The following is a 17,025-nucleotide window of genomic DNA, read 5'->3' as shown; positions in this document are numbered from 1 at the left end:
CTGCTGAACCGCTCTTCCGATCTAGGAGAAAGCCAGCCGTTCAGAGAACGAACATATTATCCCATCAGGATAAAATCCGCCCCGGGCGGGAATAGAACCTGCGGCCTAGCGCTTACAAGGCAGACGCACTACCAACTAAGCTAACTAGGCTGGCTCTTCACTATTGAAACTCAGCCAGAAATAGCAATAGCCACTTAGCCAGTCTAGTTAGCTTGGACGGTAGCGCGTCTGCCTTGTAAGCGCTAGGTCGCGGGTTCGATTCTCGCCCGGGGCTGATTTTATCCTGAACGGACAAGGTTCGTTCTCGGAACAGCTGGCTTTCTCCTATCCTGTCTTCCTTCTCTCGATTTCGGGACGATAAGACCTTAGCAGTTACAGCTCCCTCTATTGTCATTCTCTACTACCACCTATTAATTTACATTTACCCTTTTTTTTCTAGTTAAGCAAGGTCTTTTTACTGAATTGTTAGTTGTATGTATTATTCTTTAACCCATCAAATACACGAGACCTTGTTTAGACTGCTGGGGTAAAGGGACTTTTCAGTCCTATTAGGGCAGGATAAACAAGGTATATTCTATATTCTATTCTAGTCTATTTAGTTTCTGCCCATTCTATCCTAATCTATTCTATTCTAATCCTCTTTCAGTTCTTCCCATCCTGATCACCACAATTGTCCTCAAATTCCTAGACTATTATTTGAAATATCTCAAACTAAAAGAACTCAAAGCTCGATTTCTGCCCATTCTATCCTATTCTATTCTATTCTATTCTACTCCTCTTTCAGTTCTTCCCATCCTGATCAGCACAATTGTCCTCAAATTCCTAGACTATTATTTGAAATATCTCAAACTAAAAGAACTCAAAGCTCGACAGAGGTCCAAATCATTCCTAGAGAAATATCACGATGCAGTATGTATGCACTGTGATGGTAGAAATTGTGATATTCTTGAAGACGATGTGGAGTTTTGATTGAAATAAACGGTAGAAATGAGTCTTTTGTTATTATTTATTAATTTTTTCAACTTTTTTTTTCCAAGTTATATAAAAGTTGACGTTATTTTTACCATTAGACTTACCTGAAAGCTGCTCCAGTAACTTGGTCGCTTATATTCTGAGCTACATAGCTCCACAGTACACTGGATGTTCGAAACAGCTGAAAAATATCTACGATTCTTTTTTTTTAAGAGCTTTGACAGAGGGAACTGTAACTGCTATGGTCTTATCGTCCCGAAATCGAAGAGAGAAGGAAGACAGGATATCGAAGTTATTTTTACCATTAGACTTACCTGAAAGCTGCTCCAGTAACTTGGTCGCTTATATTCTGAGCTACATAGCTCCACAGTACACTGGAGATTTCATAGCTGAGCTCCTGGGACTCCGGGGAAGGGTTACCACTATGGCTGGGTGCACCACACTCCAACAATCCAATGAGACTGGAAATTTTTTTAATAATAATAATAACTATCATCAAGAAAGCACAGATGTCAGTCATTTTATCTATCACGTCCATCGTTAGGAAAGTCCTGAATGAATGAGAGAAATTTAGATATTCATATGTTGAAAGTTATTTCCCATATGTAATATTATGTTAAAAATAAAATAAATTTTGGTCATTTATTGGTCGACTTTGTTTGGTCACATTAAAGCTCGCTGGTTGGTGATTACCTATAGGTTTGCAACTCTTGTTCAATACAAGCCGTCATAAAAGTAACAAAGCTAGCATAGGACCCCTCTGATTGGTCCAAATTGAAGCGTTTTGATTGGTCGAAGAGGCTTTGGGATTGTTCAACTTTGGACCCCCGTGATTCGTCAAATTTGGCGCTCTGTGATTGGTCCAAATTGGAGCTCGCTGATTGGTTGTGATGTAGAATTGTACCGTCCGGTGTGTTGTGGCGGTAAAGACAACAGTCGGACTGCAGGGACATGGAGCTGAAGTCTACGCGACTGAATAGCTTTAGAAAGCATTCTCCTAGAAACAGAAAATAGACATTGGGGTAGGTAGTCAACTTTTTTTTTTAGAAAAAGATTGTACCGCTTTTTTTTAGAAAAAGATTGTACCTCGGAACCACTTTTGCATTACTTCAAGGCACATTCTTTTACGTCCATGCCTATCCAAGAACGGAAAAGCCAGCCTAGTTAGCTTAGTGCTTAGTTGGTAGTGCGTCTGCCTTGTAAGCGCTAGGCCGCGGGTTCGATTCCCGCCCGGGGCGGATTTCTACAACTCTATTTTATCGCGCAAAACCCCCGTTTTACCGATTGGTAAAACGTGAAAGAGATAGAAAACGGATAGAAGCCTTTGAAATATGGTGTTGGAGGAAAATGAAGAAAGTGAAATGGACTGAAAGAATGAGCAACGAGAGAGTATTGCAACTGGTTGGTGAAAGTAGACAGATTTGGAAGACACTGGAAGAAAGAAGACATAAATGGATTGGACATTTGTTTAAACACAATGAGTATTTTGGTCAATATCATCGAAGGAAGAAGAGATGGCAAGCAAGGAAGAGGAAGGTCAAATTGATGTACATTGATCAAGTTGTGAAGGCATCGGGTTGTACCAGTTATCAAGAAATGAAAGCGAAGACATCAGATCGATCGGAATGGTGAGTGAATGGATCTTGTTTTTATAATATAAGATTTCAAAGATTTTTTTCCGCTACTTACTTGGTTTCACAGATGGTTTTCATAGCCGCAGCTCTCACCACATCGTACACCCACACCTTGGCCGCCCCTCTGGTCGCCTGACCTGCAGCAGACTCACTCAGCAGCGGCAAAACAAACTGGAACGTGCGCGGCTCAATGGTCCAAAGCCGCGTATACAGGGTGACCAGAAACGCGTTCAAACTGGGGTCCCGGGCACGCGATAGAGATTCGAGTGTGGTTAGAATGAGAGGAATGTTGTCCTGGGAATGGAATATGATTTTTTTTCATTATTATTATTATTATTATCATTATTATTATTTTAAGAGGTTTGATAGAGGGAACTGTAACTGCTATGGTCTTTTCGTCCCGAAATCGAAGAGAGAAGGAAGACAGGATAGGAGAAAACCAGCCGTTCCGAGAACGAACATTATCCCATCAGGATAAAATCCGCCCCGGGCGGGAATCGAACCCGCGGCCTAGCGCTTACAAGGCAGACGCACTACCAACTAAGCTAACTAGGCTGGCAGCTCTTTGACTTTAAAACCTCACCTAAGTCAGCACAACTGTTCCATTGATTTTCAGTCATGGCTAGGAGAAGTGACCACTTCGAATAACAAGGAGTTCACCATCCTCAACCTGGAGCAAACCCCTAACTTGACCAAACCCTTCTCTCTTTTCGCTAATATCTCAGTCGCTCCACGTCAGAGTGCATCGGGGACTAGTCTAATAGTTAGAAAATAAAATTTCCTACTATTTTCAATATTATTTGATATAGTTACTCAGTACCGGTCCGGAGTTAGAAGCGGTTCAAGTTCAGCAAGATCCAACGAAAAAAAAGTTCGACTCTTATGGGTTAGGGCATGTCTTACCTTTAAAGTAGCTGACCAAAGCATAGGGGACACTACACAGTTCTCTCCTACAGTCATCAGCAGTCCCTGGTTCTTGGATCAATTCTCCCTTAGGGTTCCAATCGTCAAGAAAACAGTCATATTCCAGTTTCAGGGTAGAATCAAAGTACTGCTGAAATACGCTTGTGTCTAGATGCTCACAGAGACACGGTAGATAGAGACATAGGACAGCAGCTTGTGAAATCTGTAATAAAATGCAGTTTCTTTGTGTTATTATATCACAACTTTGGTGCTCACTGCAGCATTGTAGGATTTTCCCAACATCTCAATAATCCTAACATCCAATGTTTACCTACCATGCTGGCACCGGTCGCTATGCGCTTTTATATGTCATAGCTACTCATTTTCCTCACGAGGCTGAGTGGGCCAAATACGAAATTGTAAACGCTAAAAACAGGATGAAAAAGAATGGAATTGTAAACAAAAATAGGAAATTGTAAACAAGGATAAAACATTGTAAAAACAAATACGAAATTGTAAACGCTAAATATAGGATGGAAAAGAATGGAATTGTAAACAAAAATAGGAAATTGTAAACAAGGGATTAAACATTGTAAAAATAAATACGAAATTGTAAACGCTAAATATAGGATGGAAAAGAATGGAATTGTAAACAAAAATAGGAAATCGTAAACAAGGATAAAACATTGTAAAAATAAATACGAAATTGTAAACGCTAAAAAATATAGGATGGAAAAGAATGGAATTGTAAACAAAAATGGGAAATTGTAAACAAGGATTGAAAACTGTCCCGAGAGCGAAGAGAGAAGGAAGACAGGATAGGAGAAAGCCAGTCGTTCCGAGAACGAACATTATCTCACTAAGATAAAATCCGCCCCGGGCGGCAATCGAATCCGCAACCTGGCCCTTACAAGGCAGACAACCAAGCTAACTAGGCTTATTAGAAGTAATTTAATTGTGGCCAATTTAATAAAGTACACCGTGAAACAAGAAGTCAGCTTTAGATTTTCGTGGAGAATTCAAGCAACGTTTTTAATAACTTGGAATGAAAAAGAATAATCCGTCTAATTTTAATAAAAGTTAAGGTAGAAACACACTACTATCACGCCACGTGAGCTCATGTGATGCCAGAAAGATGTGGTTCAAAAAGTATCTGGATCCAATCTTGATTGCCTACTTGGTTGAAATGAAATCCATTTCTCTTTACTACTGTACTACCTATCTTTACCTGTTGTATTTTATTTTATTGTCATTCTCTATACTACAACCAATTAATTTACATTTACCCGGTGTTGTGTTACACGGTGGTGTTGTGTAGGGGTGGTATAGTGTGTGTGGTGATGGTGAGCATGTGCAGTGGTATGTATGTACGTGAGTTGAGATGTGTATGGCAATATGTGTGAGTGAAGACATTTTTTTTTTTTTTTTAAAAATTAAACAGGTCTTGATTATTGTTCCATAAAATGTAATGTTATTCCAATCAAATATATAAGACCTTGTTTAGACTGCGAGAGTAAAGGGACTTTTCAGTCCTATGCTGGTAGTATAAACAAGCTATATTCTATTCTATTCTATTACCCTTTTTTTTCTAGTTAAGCAAGGTCTTTTTACTGAATTGTTAGTTGTATGTATTATTCTTTAACCCATCAAATATACGAGACCCTAGAAGAAAAAGAAAAATTCCGTTGGTCCTCATTTTTCCAGCTCTATGACTTTGAAACATCACCCAAGTAAGCGCAACTGATCTATTGAATAGGACTGAATACATACCTGATTAAACTCTGTGCTGTCATTACTCTCTCACTGAGTGTAAACAGAAGCTGTGAATCTTCGCACAATGTTTCCTCGTTATTGTCTTCCTCTTGATCCAGACATTCTTCTTCTTCTTTGATTCCTTGAATAGACAAACAATATTTTGAAAAAGATTTTGAAAATGAGCAAGTGTGTTATTAGGTAGGTATTATTATTAACAAGCATCCAACCAAAATAAAATGCAGTTTGTGTTATTGTGTCACAACTTTGGTGCTCACTGCAGCATTGTAGGATTTTCCCAATATCTCAATAATCCTAAAATCCAATGTTTACCTACCATGCTGGCACCGGTCGCTATGCGCATTTATATGTCATAGCTACTCATTTTCCTCACGAGGTTGAGTGGGCCCCGCAACAGCCAGCCACGGAATCAATCATTTTTGCATGATACAAATTTCTTGACCCCGCCGGGAATCGAACCCGGGTCTTCCGCGTGCAAGGCGAGCGCAGTGACCACCTAACCATGGGAGCTGACAAGCTGACCTGCATCCAACCAAAATAGAACGGGAAGAAATAATGTTACAATACATAGGATATCTAATATAAAGATAACCAATAACAAGTATGTTTTTGTCAGCCGTCTGCCTTGTAAGCGCTAGTGGCGGATTTTATCCTAAACGGATAATGTTCGTTCTCGGAACGCTGGCTTTGTCCTATCCTGTACTAATCTTCGATTGCGGGACAGGTAAGACCTATCAAACCTTTTTTTTTTTTTCAAACTTGAACATTTAAAGATTTTACTTATGTAGGTAATCGTCTTACTTTACTTACTTACCTTTTGTGAGCTCAGTGTGTGACTTACCTTGGTTAGGAGTGTGTCTATGTGTTGCCATAGCAATACAGTGTTGCCGCTATGTGTTTCCAAATTGGTTACCAGGAGGTTCGTATAATACACCATGAACAGAGCTGCATAAGATGGGTAAATGGCAACAGTGGAAGGATACATGTGACTTACCTTGGTTAGGAGTTTGTCTATGTGTTGCCATAGCAATACAGTGTTGCCGCTATGTGTTTCCAAAGTGGTTACCAGGAGGTTCGTATAATACACCAGGAACAGAGCGATATAACACGGATAAATGGCAACAATGGAAGGATACATGTGACTTACCTCGGTTAGGAGTGTGTCTATGTGTTGCCATAGCAATACAGTGTTGCCGCTATGTGTTTCCAAAGTGGTTACCAGGAGGTTCCAGGAACAGAGCAATATAACACGGATAAACGGCAACAATGGAAGGATATATGTGACTTACCTTGGTTAGGAGTGTGTCTATGTGTTGCCATAGCAATACAGTGTTGCCGCTATGTGGTTACCAGGAGGTTCGTATAATACACCAGGAACAGAGCAATATAACACGGATAAACGGCAACAATGTTTTTAAAAAAAAACCTTGTTCATCCTGCCAGAATGAGACTAAAAAGTCCTTTTACCCCCGCAGTCTAAACAAGGTCTCGTGTGTATTTTATGGGTTTAATCTTCTTCTTTTTCTTCTCCTTGTCCCGTGTTCAGACGGGGCCGCCATTTTTCGTCAGTCTCTCAATCAGCTTTAGGCTGACATTTGGTTTTGGCTACAAAAATTTTACGAGTGGATGCCTTTCGCACTCAACCTTTGCTATTTCTTCAGCAAGGGAAATTTAGGCTGGTATACTCCCTGTTTAAAGTCTCCCAGCCAGACTAAGCTGGTATACTCCCTGTTCAACGTCCCCCAGCCAGACTAAGCTGGTCTCCTCCCTATTTAAAGTCTCCCAGCCAGACTACGGTAATAATTTAATAAATTCTCTACCTAGGCCGGGTTTCGAACCCTCACTCACCTGACCAGAACGCGGGGTCGCGTGTCATGCCTCAGAACACCGAGCGTCGACCATACACTCGCGAAATCTACCACATCGGCCGCGCACAACTCGCGAATCGCGCTTAGCGCGAGTGTAGCAGGCGCGCTACTCGACTCTGGAGAGGCGTAAGCGGATAGAATGGACGAAAGTAGAGGCACTAGCTCCTTACCGTAGATATCTGGTCTGGAAATAGAAAAATAGAATAGAATAGAATTAATGGAATTGTAAACAAAAATAGGAAATTGTAAACAAGGATTAAACATTGTGAAAATAAATACGAAATTGTAAACGCTAAATGTAGGATGGAAAAGAATGGAATTGTAAACAAAAATAGGAAATTGTAAACAAGGATTAAACATTGTAAAAATAAATAGGTAATTGTAAACGCTAAATATAGGATGGAAAAGAATGGAATTGTAAACAAAAATAGGAAATTGTAAACAAGGATTAAACATTGTAAAAATAAATACGAAATTGTAAACGCTAAATATAGGATGGAAAAGAATGGAATTGTAAACAAAAATAGGAAATTGTAAACAAGGATTAAACATTGTAAAAATAAATAGGTACGAAATTGTAAACGCTAAATATAGGATGGAAAAGAATGGAATTGTAAACAAAAATAGGAAATTGTAAACAAGGATTTCGATAGAATAGAATAGAATAAGGTGGAATGGAAGAGAATAAAATTCGATAGAATAGAATAGAATAAGGTGGAATGGAAGAGAATAGAATTCGATAGAATAGAATAGAAATGAATTGAAATAGAATAGGAATAGGCGCTTGGAGCCAGCCTGGTTAGCTTGGACATTCGCCTTGTAAGCGCTAGACCGCGGGTTCCAAACCATTTATCCTAAACAGACAAGGTTCGTTCTCGGAACACCTCTGCGGTTACAGTACCCTCTATATCACACACCTTCGACCACACAGGATATCTAGGAGAGTAAAAAACAGTAGAAAAAATAATAATAAAAACACAATCAAAAAGAAAAGTTGGTGATTTTTTTTCTCTAACTTTTGTTAAATAAATAAATATTGTTTTTATTTTTAAACTAGCTGAATTCCGTCGCTTCGCTCCGGAATCCCGCTAGTTCATCCCGAGGCATGGCCAAACTTGTGGTCCACTCAGCCTCATGAGGAAAATGAGTAGCTATGACATATGAATGCACATAGCGACCGGTGCCAGCATGGTAGGTAAACATTGGATGTTAGGATTATTGAGATATTGGGAAAATCCTACAATGCTGCGGTGAGTACCAAAGTTGTGACATAATAACAAAAAGAAACTGCATTTACATTTTACATACCTATTAAATTGTCAGCCTAGTTTGCTTGTTGTTCTAGTGAGAGGCAAAATCCAATCAATCGGGTGTCAGGCAAGGAATATTGAAACTTCTTGCTTATAGTTCATCCAGATCAATGTGACAGCAATGAGTCATCAACCCAAAATGAAGGAACCAATCAGATTGCAGGAAATCCCCACATTGTTGCAATTCAGGTAAAGGTCTATTTTTTGATAAACTCTCTCTTCTAAAATGCGGAGGTAGTTCTAAGTTCAGAGGTTGGATTCCAGAACAGGTAAGGTGGATATCGCCTTACCTGACTTTGGTTACTATCGCCTTACCTAAGACCTTAGCAGTTACAGTTCAATGGCTGAAATCTTTGACAGAGGGAACTATAACTGCTAAGGTCTTATCGTCCCGAAATCGAAAAGAGAAGGAATAATAATAATAATAATAATAATAATAATAATGACTGTCGGTACCACTGTAATTGGCGTTTGTTTACTTAACTTTGACAAGTTGATTCAGTAAGTTAGTCTAGCCAATCAGTGTTCAGCTAACGGTTCAAGTTAAATCTAGCTCTGAACTTTGCTACCGACTCTAGCGGATTTTCTGTGAACTGAAACGTCACCCAAGTAAGCGCAACTGATCTATTGAATAGGACTGAATACATACCTGATTAAACTCTGTGCTGTCATTACTCTCTCACTGAGTGTAAACAGAAGCTGTGAATCTTCGCACAATGTTTCCTCGTTATTGTCTTCCTCTTGATCCAGACCTTCTTCTTCTTTGATTCCTTGAATAGACAAACAATATTTTGAAAATGAGTGTGTTATTAGGTATTATTATTAACAAGCATCCAACCAAAATAAAATGCAGTTTGTGTTATTATGTCACAACTTTGGTGCTCACTGCAGCATTGTATGTCAACGGTCTTGATAAGATCGGTAAACCCTAATATTATAAATGGAGTAAAGATTTTCAGTATTTCCAGAGAAGTTCCTTTGTATTAAGATGAAACTCTTTTTGACTGGCAAAAAAATATTCTAGGTCGACACGCATTTATATGTCATAGCTACTCATTTTCCTCACGAGGCTGAGTGGGCCCCGCAACAGCCAGCCACGGAATCAATCGTTTTTGCATGATACAAATTTCTTGACCCCGCCGGGAATCGAACCCGGGTCTCCCGCGTGCAAGGCGAGCGCAGTGACCACCTAACCAGGGAGCTGACCCATCGTCATAATCTGCAGAAGACTACTTAAGCTGGCATTGCTGCAAATGCCTTGATATCCTCTATTGAAGCTGACCTGCATCCGACCAAAATAGAACGGGAAGAAATAATGTTACAATATATAGGATATCTAATATAAAGACAGCCAATAACAAATATGTTTTTGTCAGCCGTCTGCCTTGTAAGCGCTAGGGGCGGATTTTATCCTAAACGGATAATGTTCGTTCTCGGAACGCTGGCTTTGTCCTATCCTGTCCTAATCTTCGATTGCGGGACAGGTAAGACCTATCAAACTTTTTTTTTTTTCAAACTTGAACATTTAAAGATTTTACTTATGTAGGTAATCGTCTTACATTACTTACCTTTTGAGAGCTCAGTTCTGGGACTGTCAGGGACGCTCAATCTTGTCAGTAGCAAGCCAATAAACCGCTGAATATCACATTTCAGCGTTTCTTTAATACGTTGCTCATGGCTTTCGTAGCTACCGATCGCTGAAGGCTGGCTACCGAGTGCAGAGGAGTGTCTATGGGTCATTGAAGGATCGTCACTGGTCGCTGAGTTGTTACTAGTCACTGAGGGGTAGCTACTGCTCATGGCTTTCGTAGCTACCGATCGCCAAGGGGTCGCTACCGAGTGCAGAGGAGTGTCTGTGGGTCATTGAAGGATCGTCACTGGTCGCTGAGTTGTTACTAGTCACTGAGGGGTAGCTACTGCTTTCGGAAGAGCCGCTACCGGTCGCTGAGAGACTGGATAGCCAGGGAAGGAGAGGCATGAGACAGGCAGAGCTTAGCACGGGATCGATGGCGAAATTTTGGATGAGAATTGTACCTGAAAAATAAATAATAAAAAAAAAAATCTGGTGTGAACATCACACGACTTTCCTTATCCTATGGAATGATGCTTATTTTGGGTGTTCTTGTTCTCATACCCTAACTTTTACAATATCTCTAACCGTTTAGTCGGTACAGCTGAAAACCGCCAAAAAACGGTCGAAACCTGTCCAAAAGCGGTCAAAATACCGCCAACCGCAGCACCTATCTCAACGAAACGTTTTGAAACCCTTGTCACATTTGTGGACTACATACCAAATTTCAAGTCTCTAGCTCATACATACCGTTCCCGAGATATTGTTAAATTACACCGAAAACCGAAAAAGCGGTAAAATACCGCCAACCGTTGCACCGATCTTAACCAAGTTTCGTGTCGCATCCTTGTCACATTTGACATCTACATACCAAATTTCAAGTCTCTAGCTCTTACCGATCTCGAGATATTTTGTTTCAAGTCTCTAGCTCATACCGTTCCCGAGATATTGTTAAAATATTACACCGAAAACCGCCAAAAAGCGGTAAAATACCGCCAACCGTTGCACCGATCTTAACCAAAAGTTTCGTGTCGCATCCTTATCACATTTGACAGCTACATACCAAATTTCAAGTCGCTAGCTCTTACTGATCTCGAGATATTTTGTTTACAGACAGAAGGACAGACGGACAAGCACACGGACCAATGGCTGAAACTTTGTATTTAGGCTCTAGGGACCTCTAAACGTGTTTCGGCACTAAAAACTGACCATCGAAAATTTGACCCGATTACATTACTTTCCTTCCTATAGGATAAGGAACAAAAATGGTGCTTATACTGCCTTTTTATATTGCTCAAATAGAACTGAAAGTCGCTTCAACTACTGTTAAAGCAGCATAGCAGGCTACTACTATTATTGTGGTCAAATTCTCAAACATTGTTGAGAATAATATTCCATACCTCGGCTGGGATTGAACCCACGCCCTCCTGTTTACCAGGCGAGCGCCTTGACCACTACACCACCGGGGCAGGTAATAGAATAGAATATGATAAATATTGAGTAGATTAATAGAATAAGGATTTACTAGTTGACAACACACGTCTAAGGTTGTCTACATCGCAGTATGGTATAGGTACATTGTATTAACAGTATAGAATAGAATGATATTGAATAGAGTACATATTATAATATAGAATAGAATAAACAGACAGAAGGACAGACAGACACACACACGGACCAATGGCTGAAACTTTGTATTTAGGCTCTAGGGACCTCAAAACGTGCTTTCGCATTAAAAACTGACCATCGAAAATTTGACCCGATTACATTACTTTCCTTCCTATAGGATAAGGAAAGTAAAAATGGTGCTTATACTGCTTATATATATTGCTCAAATAGGACTGAAGGACTGAAAGTCCCTTCAACTACTATTATAGCAGCATAGCAGGCTACTAATCTTATTGTGGTCAAATTCTCAAACATTGTTGAGAATATTCCATACCTCGGCTGGGATTGAACCCACGCCCTCCTGTTTACCAGGCGAGCGTCATGGCCACTACACCACCGAGGCAGGTAATAGAATAGAATATGATAAATATTGAGTAGATTAATAGAATAAGGATTTACTAGTTGACAACAGACGTCTAAGGTTGTCTACATCGCAGTATGGTATAGGAACATTGTATTAACAGAATAGAATAGAGTACATATTATAATATAGAATAGAATAGAATGGAGTAGAATAAATCAGAGACTTACTTGTTGCCAAAACACGTCTAAGGTTATTTGCATCGCAGTATGGTATACATTGGATTAGGAGAAGCAAAATCATGGGACAAATTTCTTCTATAATTGTCAACCGAATATCCTTGTTAATATCTGAACTTTGACTGAATGAAAGAACCTGAAATATCAAATCAGCAGATATGTTATACTCTCCTTCTTCTCTTTAACTCTCTTCGCTTTCGGGACGAGCAGTTACAGTTTGTTGGAGGATAGCGCGTCTGCCTTGTAAGCGCTAGGTAGCGGGTTCGATTCCCGCCCGGGGCGGACTTTATCCTCAACAGATAATGTCCATTGGCTTTCTACTAGCCTGTCCTCCTTCGATTTCAGGAAGATAAAACCCCCGTTGTTAAGCTGAGTGCACATGCACACATGGTCGACATCAATGGACGCGACCGTCGACTAGAAAAAAAGTTTTCTTTCGTGTTTAGTTCTTTACAGTTCCCTCTATCTCCCCGTATACATATTCAATAGGATAAGTAAAGTGGTGATACGTTCACCCCAGATTTTCACTTTCTATTACCAAAGTATAGCGAAGCTATACATACTAGTTTTATAGGAAGGAAAAAAGACATTTTCATTCAGTGATACATGCAGTTTTATAGGAAGGAAAAAAGATATTTTCATTCAATGATACATACTTGGTACCAAGCGAAATGTTCGAGCAGGACTCGAACCTGCGCTCTCTCGGTTGTGAGTTTAGTGAGCAGCTGCCAGGCAGATTGTTTAGCGGCGCGGTTCAGTAGTGGATCTCTAGTGCAGAGGACGTGAGTGAACACGGGAATAAAGTGGCTAAGGTCCATAGGTTGAGAAGAGTTGGAACTGAAAAAGCAAAGTAAAAAAAATCTGGTGTGAACATCACACGACTTTCCTTATCCTATTGAACGATGCTTATTTGAGTGTTCTTTTACCCTGACTTTTACAACATCTCTAACCGTTTTGTCGCTATAGCTGAAAACCGCCAAAAAACGGTCGAGTATTTTCAAGAGTACTTTTATACCAATCTAAAGTACATCATATTACATAATTATGAAAACTCAAATAATCAAATCAAATCATTAATTATTCTTTGTGGTAAGTAAAGCAGAGTTTTCTCACGACTTTAGTGGCTATCACAGCATTAGTAAGTGCATCTTTTGCAATCGATTTTCATATTTCAATAATCTTTTCACACTGGTAATGCCGCTACTGGTCGCTACTCGATTAAAGTAGCTACTTGGGCGGACGGTTCAGTAGTGGATCTCTAGTGCAGAGGACGTGGGTGAACACGGGAATGAAGTGGCTAAGGTCCATAGGTTGAGAAGAATTTGAACTGAACAAGCTGGGCCCGTCCCTCCGGGAATTTTTACTTTCCTTATCCTATAGGAAGGAAAGTAATGTAATCGGGTCAAAATTTCGATGGTCAGTTTTTAATGCCAAAACACGTTTTAAGGTTCCTAGAGCCTAAATCCAAAGTTTCAGCCATTGGTCCGTGTGTGTGTCTGTCTGTAAACAAAATATCTCGAGAACAAAATATGTCTTAGATGTCTGTCAGGAAAATTCACTTGGCTAACTTGTCTGGTTTTGACTCCAGATCGATTTTTGTTCAGTAGTCCTAGGAGGACATGAGACTTTGTAGAGTCCTCATTTATAGCCCAAATAATAATGTCTGATCAGAAAAATCGAGCTATTTGTGAATGGAATATAATTACCTGGTTGCAAGCGAAATAATATCCAGCACAGGCTCCCAGGCTGTGACGCATTGCTTCAAGACAAACACAAATGGGTGAGCAGATATATCCTGGCCATCAGCACAACGCTTCATCACTTCATGAGAGGGATCTCTAGGTTTGAGGTGCGTCTCCCCTTTGTTGACGGTCACCCACCACTCTCAGTAAATTTAGGATTGGCGGAAAAGAGACTTCAGTCAACCATAAAGAGACTGAAGAGCGGAAACCTTGAGACTGAATACCAGAAAGTGTTGACAGGGTGGGAGTTAGAAGGTATAATAGAAAGAGTACCTATACAAGATTCTGAGAACCCATCCTACTACTTACCTCATCACCCTGTAGTCAAGGTAGGATCTACCACCCCAGTGAGACCCGTCTTTGACGCATCGGCCAAAGAACCCAATAAGTGTAGTCTCAACCAATGCCTAGAGAAGGGCCCTAATTTAATTGACAAAATTCCTTCTTGTTTAGCTCGCTTTAGAAGAAATATGATTGGAGTATCTGGTGACATAGCCAAAGCCTTTCTCCAAATAAGCGTGAGTGAAGCAGATAGAGACTATTTACGGTTCTTATGGTTGGAAAACGGACAGGTGGTTCAATTATTGTGACTTCAACAACAAATGTTAGGTAATACTCATTTTGACTGTAATTAATTGAAGTGAGTCCTGCACTAAAGCAGAAACTGGGCTTAAGCAGTTCTACAACCTATGATCATTGAAAATGAACCGATTAGCCTAAAATCTTCAATGACCAAGAAACACCTGATTCAATCGGACAGAAACCTTTTTTGTGACTTAAATCTGTGATACAATAGAAACTTATGAAGTCGAAGGGTTTTCCAGACTTCCAGTGATGTTTTTTTTTTTTTTTTTTTACTTTTACTTTTTGGATGAGTAGGTAGGTAGGTACCTGAGATTTATTCCCAACTGTTCTCGGATCAAGAGTGCTAAGAATTTCCTGGTGAGGACTGCACGAAATCTTCAGTAGTGTCTACTTTCCAGAGAAGAAACTTGCTGTTAAATAATCACAGGAAAAGGGAAAATTCCAAAGTTAATTGAAAAACTGTAAAATCTTTATCATCATCACTTTTATTTTTATCAAAATCAAAGTTTCACATCAACTCATCTACTCATCAACAAAAACAAATGTTGAAGAAATCCAAAATGGCGACCTATCACGGAGGTCAACGGGAGTGGATATCGCTCAGCTTTCTCCTTCAAAAGTTTGCCGACCCCTGAAAATGGATAAAAAATTCAAAGAAGAGCTAACTTCACCACGCATGTGAAATCAGCAGTCAGCAGGGATACGTGTAATCACAAAATTTGAAAAATCAGATTTTCTTTTTTCAAGATTTTAGATTTTTTAGGATTTTCCTATTTTCCAAGAAGTCATCAGTTATTTCGGGGTAAAATGGCAAATATCTGGTCGATTTACGGCCTTTGTGTTGCGTTCTCTGTGTTGTTGAAACCTATCCACGGGTATTTCGTCACAGTTGACGCTCACAGTGAAGAATGCTTCTTCGACAAAGTTGAAATGGGCACTAAAATGGGTAAGTTAACCGCAGGGTAGGAAGAAGAAGAGAGACTTGCTTTACAGTGCTACGGTTACGGTGCTTGAGGCTACAGTCTGGCTTTCAGTATTAAACGTTTTGTAGGAGGCTTATCTTGCACTGCAGATGGGTGTAGAGAGGAATGTTAATTACTGGGGCAAGGTATATGGGTTACAGTACTTAGGCTGTTCCGTTTTGTAGTGTTTTAATGCTCCCTTATTCCCAAACACTTTCCTAATACCTACTCACTATATGAATGGTACATGAGCTCAGAGAGAAAGGCTAAGAGACAACCAAAGTTTTCCATAGGGCATTCAATGAACTGTAAAGGCCTAGACACACCAAAAAACCGCTGAGTATTACAACCCATGTTTATATGAGAGCTGACACACCAAAACCGCTGAGGTTTCCCGCACGGCGACCGCTGCGGTTTCCGAGACCTAACCTCAAACTTCGATTTCTTCAAAGGAAATCAAGCCAGAAATGCCGTGCGGTTTTGCGTTCTTTTTTGTTTGTTTACATTTTTTGTTCCATAGAGGAAAAGCATTTCTTTGGGTATCCCGGGACTTTTCGAATTTGTTGAAAGTTGGAAAGTTTCCAAGACTCTATATTCATCAAGCCCCAGCTGAATTGGTATGCATCCACTAGGAATTGGTCCATAGTATTAATTATTATCAAAATTTCAAGGGATAAAGAAAATACAAATTTTCGACTTTTGAAAAAATTTGAAAAGACGCGGTTGAATTTCTTGGTAGTAGGGTCCCGGCGACCCGTTTACCGGGTACTCCATTTCGGAGAGCTCTCCCGTCGCCCTATCACCTACACGAAGGTTGACTAAATCCCCACTTCTGTGCGGCTACCACTGGGTATTCGCAGCTATCACCGACTACGCGTGCTTATTACGTAACGAGCTCAAGTCAGTCAACCTGCCGTGACCCCCTCTTCACGATCGCTTCTGATGCGCGATTCTAGCCGCACATCAGATGACGAATAGTCGAATGACCAGGCCCGCCGCGCGATCGTATCCAGGACCCGCCATCGGGACTCTCGCCATGCTGTCGTATCGTAGTGTGCTACCCTTTAAATTCTGTTAAACGGGCAGGAGACGAAGGTCATTAAGGTGACCACGGTCCGTAACCAGTCATACCCCTAATGGCACGCTGGTATAAAATGGGCTGGCAGTCCATCAATGAAAGACAAGTGGTTCATCTTCTAGGCCTCAAGAATGGTAAACTTTTTTTTTTTCCTTTAGTTTTCTGGCTTCTCTCTCTCCAACTTAGGCACCTGCTCATTAGTGCTGCTTTCGTACCTCATATTTATTCTCTGCTGTCGGACCTCTCTTCTCACCTTCCGAGCGGGATGCTGTGTGGTTGTGTTCGTGCCAGACCATACAACACGCCGCATGGGCGCGCGTTGGGTCTGCTAACAAACACTAAACGACGCGTACCGTTAAGCGCGCGCACTCGGCCCGTGCCTCGCACATGGAACAATAAGAAGAAACCGTGCCCGCATCC

The 17,025-nt window shown here is 40.4% G+C and overlaps 5 protein-coding genes across 13 annotated transcripts in view; 2 read left to right on the top strand and 3 right to left on the bottom strand.

The window, feature by feature from the left end:
• LOC103518232 overlaps positions 1-983 on the top strand; it is a 4,215-nt gene extending 3,232 nt beyond the window's left edge. For all 7 annotated transcript variants that reach the window (XM_026830104.1, XM_026830108.1, XM_026830106.1 and 4 more), the window contains exon 3: positions 785-983. In XM_026830104.1, the coding sequence (XP_026685905.1) occupies positions 785-969 (185 nt within the window). In that variant the 3' untranslated portion in view covers positions 970-983. The remainder of the gene's footprint in view (positions 1-784) is intronic.
• A 295-nt stretch (positions 984-1,278) lies between these two features.
• LOC103518231 lies at positions 1,279-10,251 on the bottom strand. The gene is made up of 4 exons (XM_008483291.3): positions 10,029-10,251; positions 9,110-9,230; positions 7,131-7,334; positions 1,279-1,433 (listed from the first exon to the last, which is right to left on the bottom strand). Exons 1-4 carry the CDS (start codon positions 10,198-10,200, stop codon positions 1,283-1,285), a joined length of 648 nt encoding a protein of 215 aa, XP_008481513.2. The 5' UTR covers positions 10,201-10,251; the 3' UTR covers positions 1,279-1,282.
• On the bottom strand, positions 10,250-12,370 carry LOC103518230. Its single transcript, XM_008483290.2, has 2 exons — positions 12,230-12,370; positions 10,250-10,494 (listed from the first exon to the last, which is right to left on the bottom strand). The coding sequence occupies exons 1-2, from the start codon at positions 12,300-12,302 to the stop codon at positions 10,250-10,252; spliced, it is 318 nt and encodes a 105-aa protein (XP_008481512.1). The 5' UTR covers positions 12,303-12,370.
• Positions 12,371-12,876: 506 nt separating this feature from the next.
• On the bottom strand, positions 12,877-14,069 carry LOC103518229. Its single transcript, XM_008483289.3, has 2 exons — positions 13,945-14,069; positions 12,877-13,075 (listed from the first exon to the last, which is right to left on the bottom strand). The coding sequence occupies exons 1-2, from the start codon at positions 14,055-14,057 to the stop codon at positions 12,877-12,879; spliced, it is 312 nt and encodes a 103-aa protein (XP_008481511.1). The 5' UTR covers positions 14,058-14,069.
• A 1,187-nt stretch (positions 14,070-15,256) lies between these two features.
• Positions 15,257-17,025, top strand: part of LOC103518227 (transmembrane emp24 domain-containing protein 2-like) — an 11,990-nt gene continuing 10,221 nt past the window's right edge. For 2 of the 3 annotated variants that reach the window (XM_026830100.1, XM_017447745.2), the window contains exon 1: positions 15,257-15,511. In XM_026830100.1, the coding sequence (XP_026685901.1) occupies positions 15,373-15,511 (139 nt within the window). In that variant the 5' untranslated portion in view covers positions 15,257-15,372. The remainder of the gene's footprint in view (positions 15,512-17,025) is intronic. The other variant, XM_026830099.1, reaches the window with a different exon arrangement.

The sequence above is a fragment of the Diaphorina citri genome, unplaced genomic scaffold (assembly GCF_000475195.1).
Source record: "Diaphorina citri unplaced genomic scaffold, Diaci psyllid genome assembly version 1.1 scaffold2124, whole genome shotgun sequence".
NCBI lineage: Eukaryota > Metazoa > Arthropoda > Insecta > Hemiptera > Psyllidae > Diaphorina > Diaphorina citri.
This window is presented reverse-complemented; position numbering and strand designations above follow the sequence as displayed.